Raw genomic sequence first — 27,797 nt, forward strand, 5'->3', positions numbered from 1 at the left:
TCTATAGAGATTTCAAAAAAAGCCTGTATCAAGAGTCCTCATGAATAATGCTTTGAATAATACAGTGCCATGAAATAGGAATAATCATCCCCTGTGGATTAGTAACTGGCTCAACCAGGGCAAAGATACTGAAAATAAGTAATTTTTAGTAAGGTAGGGAGATTACACATGCAATCACTTGTGGTGTTATGCCCTTTAGCATCCCTGCAGCTGATCAGGCCAAGGAGGTGAATGATGACCTGACAATACCTACAACACAAAGGGGTTTAATGCAATCAAAAGAAGCTGCCCGAAGTGCCATGGAGAATCTTTTAACACTTGGAAATCTTAGAAACATTGTGTGATTAACTGGTATCAAAAGCTCAGTGTTATTCTTCAACCTCTGAAGGTAGTTTCTATTTCAGATCTGAAGAAGTGGCTTGGGTACTTCAGGGCCTGTTTTAGTCTGACTTAAATATCAGGTGCTCTGATGTGAAAACACATCAATGTTCATGGTGGGATCAGGCTACAAGACACACACAGTATCTATTTCTAAAACAAATATTAAGGCTGTAGGTACTGCAGATAATTTTCTGGAAACTTTACCTCAGGAACAGTAGCAAAGACACCTGACTTTGTTAGCTGTAAATGAATGTTGGTCTGAGAAGGTGGACATTTGTAACAGGTGAACAATATATTTGCTATATTCTTACTTGTTTTTTCCCCCCTAAATTTATCACTTCTGACAGTCCTTGTGTCTGTCTCAGTAAGTGTTGAATCACTCATGTCTTGTCTGGTAGACAAGATCTCAGACATGACCAGCAAAAAGTTCCTTTTCTCACAGTTCCCGTGCCTCTCCTGACCCCCTGGCAGTAGCTGTCAGCGTGACCTGCCATCCATTGGACCACAGACAGGAGCTGCCTCACGGCACACTTGAGTTTGGGATCTTTTGCAGCCAGCATGGGCAGCCAGGACTGCTGGCCTGAACCACTGTGATACTTATCCAAAGATCGGGGAGCAAAGGAAGACTCCTAAGTAAGCAGGGAAGAAATGTGGAAGTTTTAGTTTCTAGCTAATTAAAACCCAAAAGCAACCAAACAGTAGTGATTTTGGAGGGGCCTACTGGAAACCTGAGGAGAATTTGGATGAAGACCAGAATCTTTCATCACACTTTTTAATGAATTATCTCTGTGTAATTTTTTTTTTTTTAATCCTCCACTTAAATTGTTCTATTTCTCTTCCTAGGTTATTTTCAGAGGTGAGAAAGGGAAAGGAAGAACTGGAGATATTGGACTAGATGATGTGGTCTTGAGGAGAGGACGCTGTTCTGAAGAGTATTAGCCAAGACAATGGACCAACAATCATCTCCTCTTGCCCTTCTCATGCAATTCCTGCCAAACTTTGAAATAGAACTGCATGGAAAAGAAGAAAAAAGTGGGAGAGCAACAACTTCTTAGTGGTCTGCTAAGTGCAATCTCATGGAAATTTCACTTAAATACATGGAGAGCACCTCCCAGGACTGAGAAAATCCAATCTCAGGCTGGTTCTTTCTATTAATCCTTACCCCTAAATCATATTTTGTATGTAATAACGTTTTCCCCTTAGGTCTGGTGAGTGCTCACAGAAAGAGCACTTGTGAAAAAGGGAGAATTGATCACAAATGGTGAAAAAAGAAAGCTCCAGCTCAAAGTTTCAGTGTTAACTGATAGTCATTATCTTCCCTTAGTACTACTCTTTCATTGATTAATTTGTGTGAGTCACATTGGATTAGTGAAAGCCTGGACCTGAACTTTGGCTTACTGCCACTGACCTTTGGAAGAAAGGTTTGTCATATATGAAATAGCATTTATTTTGCTGTTGCATCTGTATTAACCAAAACCAGTTATAGAGAGTAGGCATTGCATCCTGTAATATTGCTTGTGCTGTGTTTTGTGTATATGTGTATGGTTAACATATTTATGTTTTTAGTATTTACAGACTGTAGTTGCAGGGTAATTGGCAGCTGTACTTTCTTTTTGTATGAGACAGGCGTTCAGCATCTTCTTCAATGCTGCTGGTCATGCCAAGTTACCAAAGTCAATTAAAGGTGCTCACTGAAAAATGCTGGTGCCATTTTTCGTGTTGTAATGTCCTGAAGGCAAAAGACCAAGCACTTCCCTGATGTAAACTGGCCTCTGAAAAAGCTGTACAAAGTTTGCATCGAGCTCACAAGCACGCCCTAAAGGGCTCTCAATCCTGCAAGAAGCTCCTGGTTCAGCTGAAGACTGAGCAGCCAGGAAAAGATGAACTTGGATCTTGTAAGGCTGAGCCTGTTGACACTGCCAGGAATGATCCCTTCCCACAGGTGCCACAAGTCTACACATAAGGAAAAAGGGCAGCTGCATTAACACTGTACAAACAATTCAGACCATGAAATGCCTCGAGTGATCTTTGCCAAATGTCCATACTCCGCCCAACCTTCTGTATATAATAAGCATTTTATTCTTTAGAACTAGAACAACTATTAGGTCTAGTGGGAACTATGGATTTATCAAAACTTTGGACTAATTTTATAGCCATGTATCATGAATGTGCTGTGCAGTTTCCCAGGGAATTCTTCTGTTTGGTGTGGAATTTTTTAAGTGGGCTATCACCACTGATAGCAATTCTAAAATTGATAAAGTAACTATAACATGTTAAGAAAATGACAAAAGATTGGTAAAACGTTGTTAGTGGTGCAGCCTTAAAGCTTCAAAATACATGTATAGAAGAAGTAGATCTCAGTACAGTGTAAAATAAATGTCAGCTGCATAGCATGTTCAGTCTTGTACAAAGCTCACAGACACAGAATTGCAAGACCATTAGAGGTCATATTCCAAATCCCTATTTCTGACAAAGTACCAGTCTGAGAATACTTTTCCCATTTGTCCCCTAGGACAAAACACTGTGTGTAGAGCAGACGTGAATGTGACCAAACAGAGAGTATCCTGCAAAATTGTATCAGCAACCATTTTGAAAAGGAAAAAAGCAATGTGTTTGTAAACATTAAATTTTAAACTATTTTGCTTCAAATACGATTATGATCTTTTTCTCTTATGTTACTTTGTGATGTGTCAGAAATGTCTGTGAATAGTTGAAAACCTTGTCCTTATTTTAAAGTAATCAGTAAAAGAGACTGTTACTTGCTACTAATTGGGAATCTTGTTTTCATTTCTAGATTGAGAGTCTCATTTTCATTGCAGTGAAATGAAACAAAAGATGACAATCCCAGAGTGAAATAGCTCTTAGTACCAGATTTAAAAATCAAAATACATTTCACTATCATATGAAGAGAGCACTGTACATATTATTCAGAAGGAAGAATGACAACTTTCAACCTAACTTTAAGAGAAGTATCACAGGTAATTTAAGAGCTTCCGCAATATAAAATGTCCATTTTACAAGAAGGAGCAGCTACCATAGTTCCTCACTTTGATTCAACCTGCACAAACTGCTGTTAGATGCCAAGGAACATAAGATAAACACATTTTAGTCTGGTTCATCATATTACTACACCTTTCTGAGCTTAAGATTCCCTGGTTAAAGGAGAAACCTATGCAAGACTGTCAAGAGCTTTTTGGCCATTTTTACAAGGAGTCCCTAGAACTCAGAATCTGAATTAATTCAGAAGGCAGACAGAAATAAGTACTCAGGTGACAGGGGGAGGATTCAGGTCTCTGTTTTATCAGTGCATTTCATTGCTACAGTCAAACATAGGCTTGTAAAGCCTTGTGACAGCTGCAGTCTCAGCAGACACCAAGGCAGTGTTTTTGAGCTCTGGGGGAGCTGCTGTGGCTCTAAGTCACTCACCTCCACTCCACAACTGGCTGATCTGTGACTGTGTGTGCTGCCTTCTCTCCATCTTTTGAATAGACAAGGTGAGGTCACTCAGGGGTTCTGTTGTGAGGATCCTTCTCATCCTTCTCCAGCTCTTTCTGTACAGGCTCTTTTCAGGCAGCTCCCTCCAGCCACACACCTCAGCCAGGACTGCTCTTGCCATATGAACCTCAAAAAAGGGATGAAAATATGGCCTGAGGTCTTCCTATGAAGTAGATTATAGTTTTGGGTTTAATAAGTAGGTAGTAGAAATTCCTGCTTAGATACTTAAGCAAGCAGAAGAAATTACACTAACTTAACATGAAAATATTTATCAAATGTTTAACTCTTGCCAGTTTATAATTGAATGTCTTTTCATAGACATGTTCAACTCTTTTCCCCAAAGAGATTGAAAATAAGATTCTTCCTAAATGACAGTTACTGGGACCAGTGGCAGTGTGCTTTTATGCATTTGCTGACATCAAAATCAGCACAAGGGAAGGGACCAAGACAAGATTTTTGGTTCGAGATTCCATTTTATAGAGTCCCCTCACCTCTCATCAGATCCATGTCACTAAATCAGTAGTGTTTTTAGTGAAGCGCATTCATTCTGGAGAACAGCTTCCCTCGGTTCCCTTCAATAAATTATCTGAGACTTGGAGGTCAAAACTTTGGTTTTACTACAGTTGGAGATGACAATAACCACCCTAATAAGACTCAGTCATGAGAAGACAACCCTGAACAGAAGAACATTTATGACAGCAACCTCCATCATCCTGCTCTGTTCTGCTGGAGAAAAGGTGCCACAGTAGCAGCTCTCTCCAACCCACAGCCCAATGGTCTCTATATGCACCCTAACAGAAGTTATTTCTCCTTGCAAATGAGGCACAGTAGTTATCAAAAATGATAGCTTGATCCAAAGTCTCTTGATTTTAGCAATGCATTGTGACACTCACCTTGAAATCTGTTCACTCTGCCTTTAAAAATTTGCAACAAGAAACTATAGCTGCCTTTAAAATTTTAATTGTGAATGTTACACATACAGAGTTATTAATTAGCAAGTAAGGTCCAATTAAATGCAGTGCAAATTTTTGGTTGTATAGATCTATCTCTCAAACAGTGTTTTATGACTTCAGATTTTCCACATCAATTAAAAACAAGAAAAGAATTTGAGCAATGCCTTGGTGTAAACCTGCAAGAAAGAATTTTAGAAAGAAATGCAAAACATTTTAGTGGTAGGCTTCAGAAATGATTTGAAAGATCACTGCATTAACTTTCAAAGCTTGAGGAGATTCCCTTCTCAGACCCCACCTACTGCATCAGACCTAGAGATACATGAGGAAATGCATTTGGAATCTCTGTAATGCTCCATTTGTTTAAAATGCCAACAGACCAAAGACCATCAGGAACCACAAAGACAAGTCTTCAGCAGTACAGACTGTGAAGCACCTCTAGATTTCAGAAACCAGCTCCATGTAAGTTTTCAGGATTGCAAGTCCAAAATGAATCAAATCATGTTCTAGTGGCTCTGCTCTTACCAATTCTGCTTGTGCACTTGTGTGACCTCTTCCAAACCCTGTTCCTTTGCTTTGAAACAAACTGTCCTTTAGACAGTGTTTTACACTGGTTGCTTTGGGCCAAGATGGACTATTATTGGACAAAAACCCAAACCAAACACATGGGTTATTTTATATTTATCTTTCTTCTTAAAGCTGAAAAAACATCCTGGGTAACATTACTGAAATCAGGATAGTCAGATCAGGATTGATCCAGTTCACATCACTGGATGTGAATGCTCACTGGACTGATCACGTTAGGTTGCCTTTTTTCTCCTAAGAAATGTTTAATTTAATGGCAGAGAGCCAGACAGGACATCATGCTTACACATGCTTGATACATGTCAAAGGCATAGGTTTATTCCTCAGTTTCTCAATAACATGTTAAACAGCAGAGCAAGTTAGACCTGAACTTTCTGGATAAAACCAGAAACAATTCCTGGCTTTCCATCACTATTTTTCCTCAGTTTGCTTAAGAGATGTTAAGAATCAAACAATGTTTTTCTTTAAGAAATATGTAAGCTCCCTCTGTACGTATGGTCAGATTTTTGCCACTGCTGTTTTCCTGCAATCCAACTATTAAAGATCTCCCTAAGACTCCACTTCCATCAAACCACTGCAGGTGTCTAAAAAACCACATGGAAAAGGGCCATCTCTACAGCATCTCTGTGCTCTGTGTGCCAGGGAACATTTGCATGATGGCTTATACAGAGTGTGTGCACGTGATTATTGTGCACAACAGGCTGAGGCCTGTATTCAGTGTTTGAGCAAGGAAGCCAAGATCCATCTGGCACACAGGATAAGGATGTTCCTCTCTGGGACACAGCCAAATCCTGCTTTCCTCTCACCACGAGTTACCACAGCACTTCTCCTGTAATTTTTTTAACTTAATACTTTGACTTTTTACCTTCTCTTCATGGCAGGAATAGTCCTCTGTCACAGTTTTCTCCCAGGTTTTATCTTGTTATGCATTTCAACAGCCCATGTTCTCATTTCAGACTCTTACCCTGAATACTCTTGATATATTCATTTTGAGTTTGGCAAACACCTGGAAAGACAAAGTACAGTGTGTACTCAGAAAATTATTTTACTGCATTTGTATATAACACCAGTGCTAAAATTTGAGATTAATACTCTCAAGGAATTTCAGGAAGACACCATCATTGTTTTGATACCACAGTGCCCCAGCAGAAACAGGACCACATCACCTCTACCCTTGCCTTTTGCCCTGCCCCCATTTTAGATCAAAAACTTGGAGAAATGGACTCAGCAGATTTTTCCCCCTATCAGAACAGTGCAGGACAGAATTCCCTTACATGTGAAGCAGGATTACTGTGGCATGCATACACTCCAGTTCAGTACCAGTGTCTTTGAACTGCAAAGAACAGAAAAAAAAAAGCCTTGCAATGAAAACTGGCTTTGATCTCACAGCCCTGGGCTCAAGTCTAGCACAAAAGCAAGAGCTCCTCATCTGGGAGCTCATGCAATTGTGCCACATCAGCTGGTGATAACACCACCAGAATCCTCAGCAAAGACCATCCTCACATCCAGCACAATGTAAATAGAGAACTAAACCCAAATAAGTACTGAGCAGTGCCAGTTATATTTTAAATTAGGAAAATAACTGTGAGACTGTCTAAGGCAAGAAATTTGATTAACAGGTTTCAGAGGTGTGTCCAATAGAGAGACACTTTGACTTCCATCCCTCTGATGTTGAGTTGGCTCAAAGAATGTTGTCATCTTACCTCAGTTTCCTGGATCAGTTGGAGGACCAAAGTTGGAGCTCTTCAAAGTTTCCCTGTCCCAATTCCAAGTATTCTCTCTCGGATACGCATGATTCTTGCATGTCTAGGGGATTCCTTTAGCCATTTGTATCTTGGAGTGAATATACAGGGTTTGAAGCCGCTGGAACTGCTCACTAATAATAAAGTCCACAACTCTATGGAGCACATCAATTTGCATAGGAGCCAGGAATCCTTATTGCATAGTTAAAGGGTCGTTAAACTGTGAGCAATTCAGTCACTCTCTTTTCCTATGCCACTGGTTCTAACCTGATTTTAAAGATATTATAGTTGGGCGAACTCTGTTGCTTGAAGGTTGCCTCTTAGAACTGAGTGATGTTTAGTTACTCACAAGGTACACCAGGCAGTTTTGTGGGGTGTTAGGAGACCTCAGCATTCTGGCAGCTCGTCTCTGTATTAGCAAACAGCCCTGGCACACTCACTACAAAATTCACTGTGAACTGCTCTGCCAGCTTTTATTTGAGTAATTTGCTTGCCAAATAAAGATATGTGACTGGGACTTGAAAAAAATATTGCAGTAATATGAAAAATAGGCAAAGAAAATACCTGGTACATCAAGGAATGTCTTCGTCACCATGTGGCCAGCCCACAGCATCTCACACAAGTTCTTTATAACCCTGTTCTTCATCTTTTATTCAGCCATCCCCTCCCAGGGTACCACTTAGTCCAAAGAGTGTGTTTGGCATTGCAGCAAACACCAATGATGACAACCCCTCTCTGGCTGGCTGTGACCAGGTGGTCCCTAAAGTGTGGAACTCTCTTCATGTTTCTCCCAGGTTTTGCCAGAGGTGTCACCTGGGATACTAAGAAGACATTGGGCAAATTCAAACTTTCATGTGCCCTAATGAAGGTAAGGACCTTTTCCTTCCCTGATGTGGAAGTCTGCTTCCTCCCTAAAGAGAGACCCTCACCAGAGGAGACCCATTCCATACCACCCTCTGCACTTGCTGCTCCAACTGAAATCCGGTGTTCTGCCACTGGGTCTGAGTCTGCAGGTAACAAACCACACAAACTCCCCAAATAGGGCAATATCCTGAGCATGCAGCAGACAGATTGGAGCTTTGACACTTTTAAGAAGCAGCTATGCATGAAACTTCAGGAGGCACAAATGGGGCATGCAAGAAATCTGCAACTGTACTCAGCAGTACACAAGTGCAAAAGAACTGGACTCCATTTCTGGCCTGAACTGACAATGACCTGTGAGTTTTCCAACAGCCAGTCTGCCTGGAACAGCCTAGGAATACAGCATCTCCAAACCACACTGCCAACAGCAGAGGCTGCCAACAGCAACTACAAGGTAATCCTGTAGCACGCAAAATATTATGTGAGAGGGATTTTCAAACCTTGCTATTTAAAATATCCTTGGAATGATGGCTCTGTCCTGACACTCAATACAGACAAGCCCTGCTTCATGTTTCAGTGGCAACAACTCTCTTTGGGGAAGAGAAACACCTTGCACTCTGGCACAGAGCTGCAGCAGAACAGGCACAGGCTGCTCCAATGGTCTCAAGCCTTGCCCACCAGCCTTTCAGTTGAGGGGTCAAGCTGTTTGTGAGCTCCCTGAACACATTCAAGGGGCAAGTAGAAATTTTCTCTGTGCACCTCTCCACACCCATATTACTTTCTTACTGCTGTAAGAAAGGTGAGTAAACTCACCAATGTGACAGATAAGAAAGGAGAGCAAACGCTTATATCGTGCACCCAGAGCAGGTAAGTGCCATTCACCTGAACTCACAAATTCTCCTGCCACACACTGTCTTCTTGACACACAGCCACATTAACAGGTCTTTGACTTCCAGAAGCCTGGACCTTTTTCACTCAGCCCTTTCTCACCACCACAGTCAGACGAGGCACTATGGACCCAGCTGCCACTGGCTTCTGGGGTACAAGATTGGGCCGGTCGTTCATACGATACAAAATGCTGTGCTTCAGATTAAAATGCTGCTCAAAGAAATGCATCTGACATTCTCTCCTCAAGAAGCTGCTGGACAGGGCCTCTCGAAGCTAAGAAACCCAAAACACAAAATTACAAAGGAATTTGGGCAGCTGTGAGACAAGCAACTGCATCAGGCACTGATGAATTCACCATGCTCCCTGAGCTATTTGCACGTGATTTATCTCAGTTTCTAGTTAATTTTTAACAGGTCCCTGTCCCTTGCCAAGCATTTGGCAAACTCACTGCATGTGCTCCAGAAACAAACATCCAAGCAGCAGTTCAAAGAGGATGCCGTAAATGGAGTTTTTACTCAAAGTAAGAAGCATTGCTTAAAATCCTGTTTCTCCGGTATCTGAAAATGAACAAACTCTTTTGCCCACATCAAAGAATTGAAGTGCAACTTCCCTCCCTTCTCCATCACATTCTAATGTGAACCACAGCTGCTTTTCTTCCTACCTAGGTACAACGTGTCATTCCTATCTCATATGCAGACCACTCTAAGGGCTCCAGAGTAGATCCTTCAATTAAACAAAGCCACCAACATTCAAAGTCTTTTACAGGGTGCATTTGCACCAACACAAACCAGGGCAGCATGAGGACAAGACAAAGGGAAAGCTCTTGCAGCCTCACATTTCAGGACACTACTACTTTGCTGCAGGGAGTCCAGTCTAGCCCACAGTGACATCAACCTGTCAAAAGCTCTCCAACAGAGCCCCCAGCAACTGGATAAACACTACACTTGAAATACTGGAACTCTCACCTGTAAAATGCAAACCCTCAAGATGCCTCCTCTAGTTCCAGTCATTTGAATCCTTTGGGCTGGTGGAGAGGTTGTGCTGCTCGCTACCAGCCCCAGCTGAGGGCTCTGACTCCAGGCAGGACCCAATCCTGCCACTACTGCCCTGGCTTCAGTGCAGGCTGGAGCCCCCAAGTGTGAACAGATTCAAACCAAATCTCTACAAATCAGACTGGAAGAATTCCCATTTGCCTCTGAGACTTCTGAGTTGGGCAGTCCAAGAAGCACAACCACCTGAATTTACACAGCCCATCAGGCCTGCACTACCCATACCACAGTGCTAGGGCAGCCCCAGGAGCTGGGATGCTGAGGATACACTGGACTGACAGCAGGTGAGTGGGCACTGGTGTTACTCCTAAGCATGACCAAGTCTTTGATTAAGCAGCAAGCAGCCAAGGCTGTGAACTCAGAGGTGGAGTGTTTCTTTCTCTTGCCCAAGGCAAGTGTGTGTATGTGTCCTTTGGAGTTGCATGTGCTCACCACAGCACACCATGTGGGGGTACAGCTTCCCATCTTCGGTACCTCTTACCCCCCTTCCTCCTCCTCATGCTCACAAAGATTTCAGAGTTTCCCCAAATGCATTTTACCCTCCAGTTTGTTCCAAGAGCCCAACTTCTTTCTCTCTGTCTTCCAGCTCTCTGTTGCTGCTGTGATCTTGTGCTTTTTATGAAAAAAAGGGCTATTTCTCCTCAGCTGCAAACTTCTAAGTTTAGGCCTCCCCATCTACCAGGAACATTCAAGTGAGGTATCAAGCACTGCACCTGGCAGCGTTTTCCAGATCCTGTCTGAACAATAATAAAGTTTCTTTGCCTCAGGACTTGCTGAACCCAAACACTGTTTTCTCTGGCACAAGAGGCCAATTTACTCCTGGAGATAAATATTAAACAAACAGGAATTTTTTTTTACTTTAGGAACTAAGAAGCTAGAACATTTTCCTGCAGCCACAGTCACACCCCTTTGTGCTTGTAACACTGAGCTATTTTTAAAAATTCATTCCTGTGGTATTTTCCTAATAGCCATAAAGCAGCAGGCATTCTCTATAACACAATTTGCTATTATTACTCCTTCTATGACCTTCCAAATTCAGATAGATTAGCCAGCTGTCAAAAGGAAAAAAAAATTATTCTCTTTGTAGCCTTTCCTCTATTGCTTGTTTTCCCCAGGCAGCAGCTCAGATCTGGCAGGAAACCAACTTAGTTCCTGCCCTAAGACTCCATCATATTTTGGAAAAGTCCATGTCCTGAATGTTGCAACATGGGACTTCTGCATGCTAAAAAAAGAAAATAAAAACTTGTATCTTTTGCCAGTGCTTCAACAAACAAAAATGGTGAACCAACCCCAAGTGAAGAATTGTTGCCCATCCATACACTCTCAATACCCTAAAAAAATAAGATTAGTATTTGAAATTTGCCAAGGGGCACCAACATCAGCCATTTAACAATCATTTCAACAATCATACTGTTTTCTTCATCCAGGAGATGACAGGTAAAATGAGTTTGTGACCTAGCTAGTAATTTTTAAAAAAGCAGAGTCCATAGCAAATGATGATACAAGCCCATATCAGCATGAGGACCTCTTGTTAAAATAGCAGGCAGAGACACAGAGCACTTAGCTGTTCTCTCTCCTCTGTATTTGTTCTCTGATATAAAATACAAAACATTTTTTCTAAGTCTATGCAAATATAAACAAAGATTAAACTTAGGACAAATATCTCCTTCTCCTGATTTCATCGTCTGAACCCTCAATTAAACTCCTCAGTAAGCATCTATTTTCTATTCATACCCACAATTTATTTCTGCTTGCCCATGGTCCATGCTGGGCTAGAGCACTCCCATGCACTCAACCTTTCACTCCCAGGTCTTGACCTTATTTCTTTTTTCCATCCTTTTACATGTTCCAGCCTTCTGACCATCTCCTAATGGTGAAATCAGCTTTTTGCTGCCTGAAGCAAGAGAAAATGCAGTGGCAACATATCTTTAATGAAGAATGGATTGCCTCTTGCCATGTTCTCTACATGCCAGAGCAAGTCTGTAGCCATGTGTCACCCTTGCCCCAACCTGCTCTGTTGCTGCTGCCCTCAGCAATGTTTGTGAGGCCACAAGATGTGGCAAGTTCTGTAGGAACCCCTCATAGCTCTGGTTTGCGTCTCGTCACACTCCCCCTGCTCCTGCCAACACACCCTTAGACAAAAGCCTCTTTCAAGTCAAAACCCAACTTACTGACACACAATGAGTCCAGCAACAGGTAATGGCAGATTTTGAAATTTAAAAATTTTCCCCTGCATGTTAATGCTATTTTTCTTCTACCTCAGTATGTCCGCCTCTGTCTTAGGGAGGTGATGAACACAAGATACTACAAGATACTTGCAGGTCAGAGCTTCATCCATCAGTACAGCCCAGCCCACCCATGTCACCTTCCACCTGCAGCTCACACTACAGAGACAGCAGTACTAAGCCGAGTGTTACTGCTCTGCTAGGAGAGTACAGTCACATCAATTCAGATCACAGCAAATTGGTAATAAAGTTTTAGTTCAAACTATGCTGGTTTTCATCATCTGATATTCTGGCCTATGAATTCCAGCATCATTCATTTAGTCAGAAATTATATTTAATTCTCATATACATCAGGATCAAAAAATTTACTTTGTTCCTTCCATGTCAAAGTTAAGGAAAAAAAAAAAAGCTGTTGGGTTGCAGAGCTTCCTAAAGCCAAATGCTAATAATTGCTGGATGAGAAAACAGCAAAAAAAAAGTTATCAACAACTTCTACCTAATTTCAGAGAGCAAACAGGATAAGGACTTCAACAAAAAAGAGCCAAATTCCACTAGAAAAAAAAGTAAGCATTTTTTCCTTCTAATCAATAGTTCTTGCAATAATTCCAGTGATTTATCTACATTTCTAGACTCTTTATTTGTTCTCACAGACACTGGAAATTAAAAACTAAAATCAACTTTCAACTCCTCTGAACAAGCTACGATGAAGTGCAATGGATAACAAGTTGAACATGCCTCTAGCAGGCAGCCAATTCCAACACTACACATTTATTTATATAGGAGGAACAACACATATTTTTTATATACATATGAAAAAATATATACCCATTTATGCATCCAGGTAGCACATGTAAGAAGGGTCACTGGAGAAATATTGCCAAGGCTGGTCAGTGCTGGAAAACAGGACCTCCCAGACCCCTCCCTGGGGCTTTCTGGGGCAGCAGGCACTACCTAAGGAGGAAAGACCTCCCCTAGTGCCAGGTTTTCCCCATTTCACAGGTGCAAATCCTCAGCAGTTTGTCAGGCTCTGCTTGTTATAACAAAAGCCTTCAGTCTCCTGACATTTAAAAAGGGTTCAAAGAAACATAACATGAGCTAGTTAAAAATACCATGTGGAGTGTGTACACACACCCACCCTGTGCTAAGCCAAAAATCATGGAAAGCAAAGTTTGTATGGCCTAATAACATGTCCTACCTATCCCCCTTCTCCTGCAGAACTCCTCCAAAAGAGTATCTACCCTGTTGCCTTGCCTGGTGTGCTTTGAAAGCCCCAATGGCCCCTTCTTCTCAGCAGGCAAAGAGCCTGTGCACACCCAGGCTGTGCCTGGCACAACAGGGCAGAGCCTGGCACCTCCAGGGGTACCTGATGTAAACAGATGATGGAGAGATCACACTGCAGTACTTTTCCTGACCTTCAGCCAGAAGGTTTGTTTTACCTAGTTTGAAGCTCCTCCTCTTGGAGACCACCCAAAATGTCTTTGTACAGTTCAGGTTGTGTCTTAATCACATGGTCAAACTTAAGCCCTGCGGCTCTTTTGATCTCTCATGGAAAATCAAACTTCTCGGTCACTTTGCCACTGTTGATGCTGCTCTCAGATGCAGGGACTGCTACAGAGAGAAGAAAAAATTATCAAGAAAGAAATGATAAATAACATCCACATAATGCAGATAAACCACCGCCACCAGTATCCTGTCTCTTTGCTGGGAAAATTCTACACGTCCCAGTTTCCACTACACAGGGTCATTTTATATTAAAAAAAATATGTAAATTAAAAAAATAATGTAAACTATATCACCAACCCTACTGTATAAAATAACAGAAGGTTACAGACTGTGCAATGAGTAGCCAGGCAACCAGACTTCCTGCATGACAGTTCTGGGAAATTATGATACTGTGCCAGAGCCTGACAGCAGCCCTGGGTTACTGCCTCCTAGCAATGCCTCCAGGCTGCTCTTCCTACCATGCAATTCATCACTGTTCTGCTGCTCACATCAGCATGCTCTGAATGCCCAGTGTCAAGCTTTGGGTCAGGGTGCATTTCACACCACCTTTGTGCTGGTGCAAAAGTGATGCCACAAAGTGGCAGGAAAGAAGGCGTTGGGCTCTCAGACTAGGAAACATCGAAAGAATTGATGGAGAAAATCCCGTGCCACTGTAAGAGAAAGATTGTTTTTGGAAAGTCAGTAGTGCCCAAATAGTTTATGCTACAATAGTTAATTAATACTTTTATACTGTGCCACTGTGATCCATGAGAGATCTTACACTAGATGCTGTATGAAGAAGGAGTTTTTTTCAGGGGAATCACAGCTGTTATGCCATTTGCTTTGACAGACAAAAGCCCCAAAACAGTCTTCTCATCTCTTCTTTAGGGTACTTTTTATGTGAAAAATTATTTTCAATAAAAAATATACTTGACTCTTGCAATACCCTCCTGACTGGTACAGTGCCATCATCCAGAAGAAACCGCTCTCAGATGAATTCAGCATAGCCTGCTAACAGCACTTAAAGATCTTTCCGTTCAGCATTATAAAATTGTTTGTCTCCTGAATATAAGAGTTTCACTTCACACCCTGCCAAGGTCAATATGCAAGATAAATACTCTCCCCCATCATGGCCTAGTGGGAGGTCTCTTAAGCACCTCAGGTTTGCCATATAATCCCTGGGGAAACATGAGATCCAATGTTTTGCAAGCTAAATTAATTCAGATTTCAGAATGCAAGCAAGATTTTACTTCAGCTACTCTGTTCTAACCCTCTCTGATACAGAAAAGAAGGGATCCTCTCTAAATCTGAGATACTTTGACTCACAGCAGTAGAAAAAAGAAATCAGTATTTCTTATAGGAATTGCTGCGAGAAGAGCTTTAGCTGAACAATAGCTGTCACACCAACCTCCTCCATGAAAAGTTAAGTGCCTGGAACTGAGGAGGAAGGGGATTGGGAACAGTGAGTGGGAGAGAAACACCATCACTCACTCACCCCTAAAACAGAAAGAGATCCATTTTAAGACTTGTCTCCCTCAGAGTATCTTCCTTAAAAATCACTTTTCCCCCCCTTAAAAATGGATGTATCTTTGATAGTAATATTGTCAATACTTATTTTTGTTATTGTTTTGCCAGTGAAAGTCTGTGCCACTTTGAATAATCTTTTCTCCAAATGAACCCATAAGTTTAGTTTTCATTGTTTGGCCTGGAATGAATATGTGCCCTGATAAAGTGCAATGACATTCGCTGAAATCTAACTACTTTACATTTCATTTGGCAAAAGTATAATTCAGAGGTCTACATATTCCTCAAAACATCTTGGTTTTTCAATTAAGTTCATAATGAAAGAGGAGTCATTCACAGGAATAATCTGTTAGCCTAAATCAGGAACTTCATACCTGAGGACACACACTAACACATGCATGAAAAGATGATGTGAGTTTATCTTGGTTGGACTCTATCTGTACCCTTTGTGTCAATCTGCAGCATTTCACTGTCAGTACAGCTACAGCTGTCTGCACTACCAAGCTAGAACAGACTAATTAAGTCTAGTTAACTCTGAGTCCTGACCCCAATGTGTCCAACAAACCTCCAGACAGCTAAGGAAAAACTTGCCCTTTTTAATTTTCAGCAACAGTATGAGCTATTGAGACTTGTCAGAGATGCTGCCATCTGAATATGCTTCACAAACTTCTGAGTTTTGACTGCTTCACTGTATTTCCTGAATGCATTGTGCCTGCAATTTTCCTCCTCTGAATCACACAACTCATCTGTGTCAAAATAAATTTATCACCTATTAATTTCCATTCTTCTGCACAGACAGTTATTTCACACCTCCAGCAGACAAGGGCAGTGCAATGGCAGGGCATCAGGTTGGTAACCTAGGAAGTTACACCATTCCCCCCCTCTTCAGTATGTGCACTTGGCAGTCTTCTGAATAGATTTCTGGCAAAAGATAAACCAGATACATTTTTTCAGTTTTAAGAGAGCTCTTCCCTGAGTTCATAGACCTGGTGTCCACTTTGACTCTTTCAGTTTAAAGAAAGATGCAGTTTTTCTTGTTCTGCTGTAATTGATGAAGGCTCTTTCCTAAAAAACATTTCATGGGGAAGTTAAACCCTACACAGAAAACATTTCACAAATGATGAAAAGTTGTCACCTTTGACAATTCAATTTTCAAGGGAAAAGAACAAACCAGAAAACAACAGACCCAAAAATAAGCATGTTTGAAAGGATTGAGAGGCAATTCTTAAAGGAAACTGAAGCCATGTATCTGACACAGCAGTGATACAGCTGGATAGAGCTCCATTTCTTGACCATCCACGTAAAAGATTAAAAAATAAAACAAGTCAAGATATATTCTAGTGTGGAGTAACTCAATCTCTCACAGAAAAGCTCTCAATTTGATTAAACCACTCCATCCTGTCTCTCAGTCAAATTAAACTCAGTTTTGCTTTCACATAGTTCTACTCTACAGTGCCTCCTTGCTACCAGCAGAGTGGGTGTATTTTTCCACAAGAAAGTACTGGCAGAAGTGCAAAGGAAGTGTACTTATCATCATGCTCTCACCCTAATGCCCAACTAAAACAAAAGCTGAGCAAACCAGTTGTTTTCATGTTTGGTAAATCAGGTGGCCAGCACCAGCTCTCTCCCACCCCAACCTCATTTGAAACTGATGCCACTCGTCAGCAGCAGCACAGCTGCTCCCTGAGAGCTGCTCTGTCAGCACAGCACCGCAGTCTCTCATTAGGACAATGTTAATTTAATTAAGAATATTTTAACATGGACAAAAGGCAATTAAAAAGCCTGTCAGTCATTGTATACAGTTTCCCAACTTCTGTTCTTTGAATATATGAGCTCACCACAAACCTGCCACCGATACACCAGGCTATCAGTCAGGCTATCAGTCCTCTTTATGGCACAATGTCTGTAGCACACAATGAACACCCTCTCCACCTCATACATTTACTCAGCTCAGTGGCAGAGTTTCATCACCAAGCTGCTTTAAAAAGGTGGTTGCTTTTTGAAATTGCCTTACACTGTTCTCAGATTACAAAAAGAACCCTGTCCAACAGACTTCAGACGTGGTTCTTTTTAAAAAATACACCTACAGGATTCCTTCTGCAGCCTGAAAAGGGAACAGAGCTAACACCCTGGACACCTGGTGAACACAAGTAAAATCTTCCTCCCATAAATTCGAGTTAACAGCAGTTAGCATTGTTACATGAACAGCTATGCCTGCGGGAAGGTGCTCCAGGGGGACCACTGGTCTAGAGGATACCTGTTTGCAGTGCCTGGCAGAGGATATCTGTTTGCAGTACCAGCACATGGACATCTGAGAACTGAAACAGCCCTCGAGTGTGCCAGGCTAAACACCACACTGAAGCCAGCAATCTGCAACAACATTACTCTTTAATGCCCAGTCTAGTAAAGTCTCACACTCAGCTCTGCCAAAATCATGCTATCAAATGCCAGGTTGTCATGTCCCACTGATTTGCACTGGAATACATTCCCTGAAACACATCCAAGAAGTGCCACAAAAGCATGCACCTAGAAGTGGCAAAAATAATAACCCCAGAAAACAAAAAAGGGAGGTAACAATAGGAGAATTCATTGCAGGAAGAGCAGCGTAACAGAGCAATGACAGAAAATCAAGCCCTAGCAGGGTAGAGAAGTCATGCAGAGCAAACATGACTTCTATCATTGTATGAAGGATCTGGAAAGACAGATAGATCAAGCACTGGAGCACATAGGCAAGTTTCCTCTTACAGTTCAGTATGGAGGTTTCCAGCCAAAACAATGATATTTGCTATAAGCTTCAGTGTCTTGCCTCAGTGTTCATTTGGGGGCAGATCAGATTCACAGTTTTCTTTCTAAGTGACCGTTTCTTACTCACCATCAATCCTAATAAAAGACACAGGGTATGAGACACACCCAGAAAATACCCAGTCTGGATTGCTACCATTTACTTTTCTTCTTCTGTGTCCAAATCAATATTGCTGCTCTTGACAGATGCTTTTAACAAGAGGAGTGCCCAGCTTGGTCCCCAGCTAAAAATGCATTATGATCTTTGCTGAGTAGGATGGTTGGATTTACTCCACTGTTCAGGCAGCTGTCTAAACTACTATTCTAAGTATGATATTCAGCTTGCTGCATTAATGTCAGATTTCCTGTGCGCAGTTTTAACTGGAGGGAAATTGGCCTGATCACAGGCTGAGTGAGAACAACATTTATACCCTTGGAGGTGGTATAAAGAGAAGAGAAACAATAACTGGCTGGCATGAAACAGAATCTGTGTCACAGGGGGCAAATGGACACTTGCATCCTTCAGGATTCTAGCTGGCACCTTTCCTTTCAGCTCCAAGCTGAATGTTTGCCACTGGAAGACACTGAAATTTTGCTCTGTAGTTGTATACAAACCCCAAAGACGTTAAGGGAAAAACAGCAGGATATAAAAGCTGGCTAAAACCAAAAACCCTGGGCATGAAAATCTAACACAATCAACATCAGTGTTACTTCTGGTAAATAAAAATTGACATAGCTGAGAGTTGAAAAGGGGGGCAAAGAAAACCAAGGAGAGAATCTGCTACATTCGATAAACTGCTGATTTCTCAGGATACCCTTATGTCATGAGTGTGCCACAGGACACTTGTCACATTAAACAACTGCCCACAAGACACAGATGTATATCTGATAATCTTTCCTTTGGCATGAAATATTCCGCATGTCATGCTCTGCACACCTTCCCAGAATGTGAGCTCTTGGCTCACTAATGAGACGTGTCCCTCATTTACGCATGACTGGGCCTTAGACTTCCTGAAGAGGCCAGACCTACCTGAGGGGCTCTGCAAAGCAAACACCAGCTTCAGGAAAGGCAGTAAACACGAGAATGCCTCTTAAACAAATAATTACACAAGCGCAATACTGGGAGAAGGGATGCATTCCAGACTCGCACTAGTTGAGAGTTTCTGGATAACAAATTAGTTCAGCAACACTTGACATTAATCCCTTTGTTCTCTGTACATATTAAATTGCTCCCATGTTGTCTGTGGTTAACAGACAGAATATGGGGAGCTGTCTGTTACCTCGAAGTACTCTGAATAATAAAGAAAGAGTACAGTTTCTATTCTTTTTGTAATGGTAAAAACCCCTTCCATGCTGGCAGTACATTCTAAATGCCTACACAAACATTTTATTTGACTTTGCAGGTCTCCCAGGTTTCCATAGCCCTTCTTTCCCCTCTGAATGGGTCTGAAGTTAAAACTCTTCCAGTGATACCTGACTGTAACTCCCACCTGCACTGCCAATATTCTCCAGCCCTACTGATATTTGAAGAAACCCACTTGGAGACTGAAGACTCTGGATTTTTTTGATTAAGCTACAGTAAAATATTCCTTTTAATTAAGCATAATTTTGTATAATTAATCTCCACAGAAAGCATTAATTTACCTTGCTATCTCAGATTTCCCCAGAGAAAACCTTTACAGTTCAAATGATCCCTCCATGTATCATCATAAATTATTGTACCTCAGTAATGCAGCCTGCAAGTACAAAGAGCTTCCCACACACTGGTTCTGTCAAAACAGAATATATATGCCACATACAGGACACACATGAATTCCAGCCTTCAGCAAAACAAATCCTGCCACAAGATGCTCCAATGTGAGCCAATCTGTCAGCATCACCAAGACTCTTTCCCTTCACAGCTCTGGTGTTTCACATATGTCAGCAACCCAGGAATCATCAGTATGAGCCAACTCAACAACAATCTGGTGACTAGGCAGTCTAGTTTACCAGACTTGCCCTCTTTGGGAAACTGTTCCTTAAAGTTTTCACCTATTAAAATGAAGGCTGTTTTACATTTTCATTAAACTGCAGGATTTTGCTTGGTGTACTTAGAGATGTGCAGTGCAGTGTGCACAGGGATGTTCATTTGAGCACCAGCTCTGTTAATTTGCCTTGGAAGAGGGAAGAAGTACTCCACCATGACATCAACTTGTGGATTCATTTAATGCAGCATCAACAGCTCTCATGTGCCCTCCCAGTTCTGCTGTTGTGTTGGGAACAGTTGCACCAGAGAGGGAGCAATGTTTCCCCAGCAGCTCCTCTCCATGAGGTCAACTGGACAGACACCTCCATACGTCTGGGGGGAAGGGGGGATTGATAAATATAAATGAATTTTAGTCTATGTTAAAATACTTTTGTTTTTGCCTCCTGACTGAGGCATGAGTTCTGAATAGCCCCCTAATATCTTCCCACAAAATAAGTCTAGTCTGTATTATAGGGCACAGGGGCATAATGAAATAACTTTTCCCTGTAGACATTTGAGCTTCAAAAAACTCACAGAAATTGCTGTCAATTTAGCCAGCATTTACTCTTATTAACTGCCATTTGTACAGGTGAGAGCAGCATTTTTGACAGGACTGATTCTCCCTCTTTCAAATTGTTCTTTGATTACAGAGAAATTGCCATTTATAATTAATTGTTATGTTATTAGGTTTGGAAGCATTCTCTTTAAAAAAACCCCTTTAGTTTTCCACTTGGAACAACAGATGGCACAACTATTCAGTCTCTAAAAACATCATCTCCTGCTTCCAGGAGGATACATGTACCAGGGAAATGAGGCAGGGGAAGTAGGCAGGCAGAGACAGCCTGTGTTCACACACAAGATAAGAACCGGGAGCGTGCAGGACAGGCCTAAGAAGGAACCAGGGTTAGAGACTGAGCACTTGCTGAATGAGTTTGACTGTGCAATGGACAAATTTGAGGAGAATATCTGCTCTCTTCAGTATCTCTGTCTTCTGCACACTCCTTTGTTTTCACTGAGTTTTGTTTGCACTGAGCTGTGCAAACTTTTAACCACCTTGATGACAACAATGTAACTTCAACTTCCTTAGTATGTCACTTTTAAAAGCTACAGTAAATAATAGCTTTTGGTCCAAAACCTGATTTCCTTCTAAATATTCCAAAAATATGCTTGGATAATTTTTACTTCTTGACTGCAAGCAAGAACAATCCTATAGTGGATACACTTATGTATGAGAAATCCCATGGTTTCTCAAGCTCCATGAAGAACACTAAAAAAACCACCCAGAAAATCCCCCAAAACCCAGGCACTCAGATAGCTGGTAAAAAAAAATAGAAGAGGGAGGGGAAAAAACCACTTTTAAAATGTATTATGTACATGTGCACTCATAGACAAAACCTACTTACAGTATGATTCTTCTAGAATTTAACTTATAGTTTTGGAGAGTTTGATATGACCAAAGGTTACAAGCCTTTCTTGCAGCCAGACTTGCCTGCCTCTTCTGTGAAGCTCCCACTGAACAAGACTGGAGGTGGGGGAGCATGATTACTTACTGTTTTGTACTCCAGGCAGGCTTTCAGCATCAGCCAAAAAGTAATCAGCAATTACAAATTGTACTATGTGACAAAGACCATGCTGAGCACTGGTTGAGCATTCTGACTACACACCATCTCCTCGGCAAGAGTTAATGAGACAATTTTTCTCCTTGGACGCTACATCACTTCTAAATCTGAGTAAAGGCAGCCTTTACACAAGCAGTACCTCCCCTAGAAGCAGGTCCCTGAAACAAAACATTATCTAATTGCAGACTGCAGCTCCACCACTACAGCCAAGAAAGGCTCCTCCGACCTCTGTGAGCCACTGCTCACAAAAGGGATGTGCTACTTGAACAGGAGAAGTTCCAGGACTGGTGTGTGTACTCTCTGTCACATCCCTTCAACACGTCTTTGGTGGGCGGCCTTTCTCAGTTTTGGTTTTGATTGTTTATACCCCCTCCTCTTTCCCTCAAAGTACCATCATTATTATTCTTCTAACAGCTATTCCTCAGTGTGATTAAGGCTCTCTGGCTATAGGAGGTATTTTTAATTTTGGCTTAATAAAACAAAACAACGTAGCGGAAATCCCTCAGGTCTTTGAGTGAATTCAGGCAAAGTTGAAGTTTTGACCATCCCTGCTAATTGTTTCTAGCCAGCTCAGAATAAAGCATTTACGGAACTTGAGCCTACGTCTAACTCAAAGCTAGGAGTCATGACATTTTCTTCAACCTGAGGGTGCCTCTGATCATCTTTGTGTCTTGCTGAATCACTAAAACAGTGAGGAAAGCAATCTTCATGCCTGCTAATATTTGAACTTCTTAAGGTTTCTTATTAAAAAGCACTCCCCTGAAAATGAAATCTGAAACAGGGTCAGCAGAGACTTTATGAGGATTTTATAGTCAGTCTAAGATTTCACAAGGTAAACAGGTACAGGAGATTTTTTTTAATCAACTAAATGAGATCAGTAAGGACAAATCTCATCAATGAATGCTTCACTCAAGCTTGTTCTATTGCACAGACAGAATGGGTGGTCTGCAAAACAGGTTAGCAACACTAGAGGGATGGCTCTGCCAGCATTTCCCACTGAAAACATTTACAGACCGTGGATGTAAAGCCTGACCCTTTTGAGGACAAATTCTACAAGCTCAAGTTCAAATTTTTAAATTTTTAGCAGCGAGTGTGGAGGCCTGATTTTCAAGAACCTGGGTCCCATCTACACCCAAATTAACAAAGGGTTCAGATTTTTGCAAGACCTCTGTGTAAGTAACTGAAGACGTCTGAAGACCAGCTGGGTGTTACAAGAAGCTGTTTCCATTGTATGAAATAGCCTTTTCTTAACCTGGTTCACACCTTGTGGCACAAACACAAGTCTGATATTTCTGCACAAAACTGCAAAAGTCCAATGCTGTAGTAATCTAGGTGTTGTACATTGTGAACAGGTGAGGCTCTGCAACAGGACAACACAGCATTGCAGCAAATTAACAGGTGTGCACTGGAGATTCCTAATATCTGTATGTTTAGATTACTTGCCACCATGACCATTTATCACACTACTTTTACATGCAGCAGAGCTGCTTGAATTTTTTCACTGCCTGTTTTTTCCCAATATTTTAAAAAAAAAAGAAAAAAAAAGGAGAAAAAATAAGAAGGCCTCCACCTTGTCTTTGCCAGAAGAGGAGGTGGCTGTTCATGACACAGTCTCAAGATGTGCTCACCCAAGAACAGCCCTGGTCCATGAGGGATTGCTGCTCCTATAATGAGCAGTGAGCAAGAGGCCGTAGTCTGAAGCACCAGCTCTATGTGTCAATTATTCTACCTTGCTAGGAAAGAGTAATTAGAGAAAAACTCTCTGATGCCTTTAACTCTCTCTGCTACCCCCACCCGTTCTCATCCATCATCATGAAGACTTCTCTCGGTGATTCATCACGGGAGGGCTGCCTTTCCAAGGGCAGCACTGAAAGGAATTTTCCACTTCTCCTCCCTTCCATCCACTGTGCACAGCAGCAATCCCATTTCATTACAAGCCCAGGATTCCCATGTCAGTGGCTTTAGATATTTGCTAATAAGGAACAAGTAGCTTCCAGGAACAGGAAAAACAATGAGTGCACTAAAAACTCTTCTGAGAAAGAAAACTCATCACATGTTTCCAACAGGGAAGGTGAGCTAAAGGTAAGGGCCTGTGAAAAGTTGAATGAAATCCTGGAGGGAGAGAGGGAGGGCCTGTTGAGTGCACAGTAAAACAGTATCAGGCAGGATGACAGACAGCCAAGAAGCCCAGGCAAATACTGGTTTATCTCCAGGACTTTAAGAAGAAATGTAGGGTAAGTGCATATTTGCACATATTTCACCAAGAGGCACAAAGCATTTCAAAAGGAGTAAATAGAACAACTGAGCTCAGATACATTGCAACAGCACTGGGTTCTTACTGCCCATTTTGCTGTTTCCCCTTGAGAAGCAATTGGAAAATTTCTCTCTGAAGTGACAGGAGGACTTACCTGGTTTAGTAAAGCACTTGGATTCATGTGTATGTGCATGCACTGCATGCCTATACAATTAATGCAAAGGAGAAATTTTAATTATTACAACCTGTTTGAGCTATTCTAACTAGGTTCAGAGTACCCTCCAAAAAGAGCTAGCAGTTTTTAACGACCTTGTCACTTTTAATTAAGGTGTTTGCTAACTATATTGTTGTATTCATACACATATTACAGCTACATATATACCCATAAAGTTTTATACTAAAGTAAGTTTTCCATGTTCCTTCTTCCAGGTACATATTGTACATGGGGCATCTCTCCAGACCTGGAGTATGGGCATTCCAGCTGCTCAAGAGTTACCATTGAACTGATTCCACACTGAGGACATGTAATACTTCAGAGCCACCAAGTTCCTCTCTTGAGGACAACATCCTACATCTGATGTCACCTTTTTCTTTGAGGCTGGAGAAACAATGTTGTTTGAAATAACAACTTTACTTAAAACAAATATTTAAAATCAGAGACATTAGCTCATTCAAATTTCAAAGGACTTGAGAAAAAAAATGCATTTAGGGTAGCAACTGAACCAAGTCAAATCAAATTAACTGACAAAATGTCACCTGTTCTGTGGAAGCTAAATACTGTGTGCTCCCTAAAAGTATGTTTCTGAAATTCGCAGTTTGTTGAATACTTCTAAAGTAATAATTATAATTACACAGCAGAAGATAGGACACAAGTGGCACAGTCTCACTCATGCTACACACTAGCTCCCAAACAAAATAAAGTTCTTTCTATGGATGTCAGTATAAAACACAAAAGCACAGCTCAGACTTGTTTTGAGTCAGCTTGCCATGAAAATGCCATGTGAGAAAAGTTTAAGGCTAAAAACCCTGTCTTTCAGCAGCTGTGAGAACGTCAGGAATACCCAGAGGATGAATATATTCAATTTAAACAAGAACACAGACAGTCTGAAACTATGAAAAACTGAGTAATAGTAGGAAATCCCATGCTAATTTATCTAAAATGATGACTATTAGTAAAGGCTAAATATCATGATTGATTCTATGACACTGAATTTAAAAATTCTCTAGATTTATCCCTGTTAACAAGAATTATTTGTTTCACATTGAGTCCTTTTAATAGTCATATGAAGTGGAGAAAATGTGGAGAAGAGAAATGAAGAGAAAGATCCATCCAAAAAGCTTGATACTTCCTATATTGTGGTATTTTAGTGAAGCATGTGAATGCATCAGTGAGATTAGACCCCCCTGCTATAATTTCATGCAGACCTCAGTGCCTGTATTTCCCTACTGAGAAGCTGTGAGAAAACTGTTAGCAAAAAGAATTTAACATTTTACTGCTGCTGAGTCAGGCAGAGTTTTCGTGCCTTCCCAAGCCATGGTAGGACAGAACAGCACAATGCAAGCTGACCTACACATTACTCTGTGCACGCAATGCAAACCCACTTGAAATGCTGAAAGAGCAAAGAGAACTGATAATCTAAACTAAAAATACTTTTTTTATTATGCTCTGACCTCAGCTTTGTAAGGGAGGCTATGGTTTTCTTCCTGGTATTCTAGGGCTGTAGAGCTTGGTATTTGGCTAAGTTTACAGAAAGTACTAATCTTCATTAACATGAAAGAAAAATCTAAGTATTGTAGTCATTGAAAATACATCCTATTTTATTATAGCCTAACTACACCAAAGTGTTTATTATGTACTATTAACATTGTTGCTGGATGTAGCTGACCAAAATTTATAGCAAGCTTTGCAATACCTAATAAATAATAAATCACTATTAGTATATTCTTGATAGGAGCTGTGAATTGTTTGTGGCAATCTGTGAAATTCATTCATTAGCAGTACTTGCTAGTGAAAGGATTGTTTACAAAATTAGTGATGGAGAACTCATATTGTCATCTACCTTTGGCTTCCAAAGAAAGTGTTTATTCCTAGGAAAGACATATTTAGTCTTCGCTGTCTGCACTGTCCTCACACTCACACACAGTACTGTGGTCACAGTATGCACTGTGTATCTTTTTTCTACACTGAGTAAAATAAGGAAACGTTATTAGCTTGTTTTAGTGAGGAGAACTGAGTCACTCAGATTATACAAGACATCTCAAAAGTTTGTAGCAAGGAAGGCAATAATGGCCTGGTAACTCAAGCTACTGCCATATGCACTGGATTTACTAAAACCCCATAATTATTTTATGTACCTGTTCTGTACTCTCAGTTTTACTCCTTTGGCCAGCCCAGCTGAAAAAAAGCTGATACCACCAGATTATGTTTCTCTCTAAAATGAGGTAATGCAAGATAATTCTAGACAGACAAAGAGGAGACATTTAATACTGCTTCAGTTAGGAAATATTAATTAAAGCAGTGATCTGCAACTTTCCCTGAATTGTTCCCACTGAATACAATGACTACCATACTGCTTTACTGTATCTGCTCTTTTACACACATTACTGTGTCTGCAAACTTGGGTGTCCCTGCTCCTAAAGCACATAAGGACCTATCACCAGGGAAGGAAAATACGTGAGTTACAGGAGTGCATGCACTGGGGTCTCTCTACCTTTACATGCAAGACCACTATTAGAGATTAATCTGAACATGGATTTACATTATGGTTCAAGAAATTTTGGGAAAAGGCTTTAGAAAAAATACTTAAAAATAGATTCAGTGATAGTAACACTGTACTGATTCTATGTTTTTGTTTAAATTCTGTATAACATTGGTTTATTAAATGTTGATAAAATGAGAGACATACAACAATATTGAACTATGTTCAATCACACATGCTTATGGCAATACAAGAAGAATTTTTAAACCTAAATGAATGGAATACAGACTCTGTTGTCATAGAATAGAGACTGTTGTCCAACAGGAACAGGTATTTTGGTGCTATTATTTAAAGAACACTACCAGTAGCAAACTTAAAACTTCATGGTTACTTGAAATGCAAATGAAACACTATTTCCAAATGAGCCTGCAGTTTCTGGCATTAGCTTTCTGCTAAGTCTGGAAACCTAAAAGATTGACAATACCAGCATTATAGCTTGGGATTCAAAGAAAAAGGAGAATCTGCAATTTTACTAGTCAAATACACAAATTTGATGTTAGCTCAGTCAGCACAGATCAAGTTTCATCACTTGTCCTGGAAAGAAACACACTTTTGGGAAAAATTATAACTCTTTCAGTCAATTTTCAGAAGCTGGGCCCAACAAAAAGAATTAAAAATAGCAAGATAAGACTGATGACAGTAAAGTTTCTAACATAACAATGGGAGAGGCCAGTCTGACTCATCAGCAAAGATAACTGGAAATGGGAGATTAAAAGGCCATACTCAGTCCCACACAATTCCCAGACCTCTCAGTAACTCAATCTGAACACTGTGAAAGCTAAATAAAGACATACCCAATTTTTTATATGAACTGAAGGAACTTGGTAAGACACAAACATAAATTAAATCTCAGGGATACTGTGTACAACATTCACACCCTGTAAATAAGAACAGCAAGTGTGTCTCAGGCCACAGAACTAACAGGCTCTCACAGTACCTCCTTCAATAGTGAGTGATAAAGCTGCTGAAGAACTAAGTCATGTTATTTGGGGTTTTTTGTTTTGTTGAGTTTTATGTGCTGCAGCTCTGAAGTCCAGCTAAGAGATATTCTAACAAACATCTTCTTCAGCAGGCTAAAATATCAAAGGAAGTGTAGATACTGATATCCAGAAGGTCACAGAAATAGCATCATACCACTGTGTGATGCCTACACAGATTAAGAATAGGCAAAGGCACAGGCAACACATTGAAGTGTGC

The 27,797-nt window shown here is 40.9% G+C and overlaps 1 protein-coding gene and 1 long non-coding RNA gene across 6 annotated transcripts in view; one reads left to right on the forward strand and one right to left on the reverse strand.

The window, feature by feature from the left end:
* NPNT (nephronectin) overlaps positions 1-3,150 on the forward strand; it is a 48,706-nt gene extending 45,556 nt beyond the window's left edge. For all 3 annotated transcript variants that reach the window (XM_069013299.1, XM_069013302.1, XM_069013301.1), the window contains one exon: positions 1,225-3,150. In XM_069013299.1, coding sequence (XP_068869400.1) covers positions 1,225-1,320 — 96 coding nt within the window. In that variant the 3' untranslated portion in view covers positions 1,321-3,150. The remainder of the gene's footprint in view (positions 1-1,224) is intronic.
* LOC138109610 (uncharacterized) lies at positions 2,251-13,286 on the reverse strand. Of its 3 annotated transcripts, none has more exons than XR_011150640.1 (6): positions 13,002-13,286; positions 7,115-7,287; positions 6,686-6,744; positions 6,277-6,417; positions 3,808-4,003; positions 2,251-2,334 (listed from the first exon to the last, which is right to left on the reverse strand). It is a non-coding gene; the product is annotated as an uncharacterized lncRNA (long non-coding RNA). The 3 variants fall into 3 exon arrangements; XR_011150639.1 differs by lacking the exon at positions 7,115-7,287 and adding an exon at positions 11,690-11,845 and having other exon boundaries at positions 13,002-13,285; XR_011150638.1 differs by lacking the exon at positions 7,115-7,287 and having other exon boundaries at positions 13,002-13,280.
* Between the last annotated feature and the right edge of the window lie 14,511 nt (positions 13,287-27,797).

The sequence above is a fragment of the Aphelocoma coerulescens genome, chromosome 4 (assembly GCF_041296385.1).
Source record: "Aphelocoma coerulescens isolate FSJ_1873_10779 chromosome 4, UR_Acoe_1.0, whole genome shotgun sequence".
Lineage (NCBI taxonomy): Eukaryota > Metazoa > Chordata > Aves > Passeriformes > Corvidae > Aphelocoma > Aphelocoma coerulescens.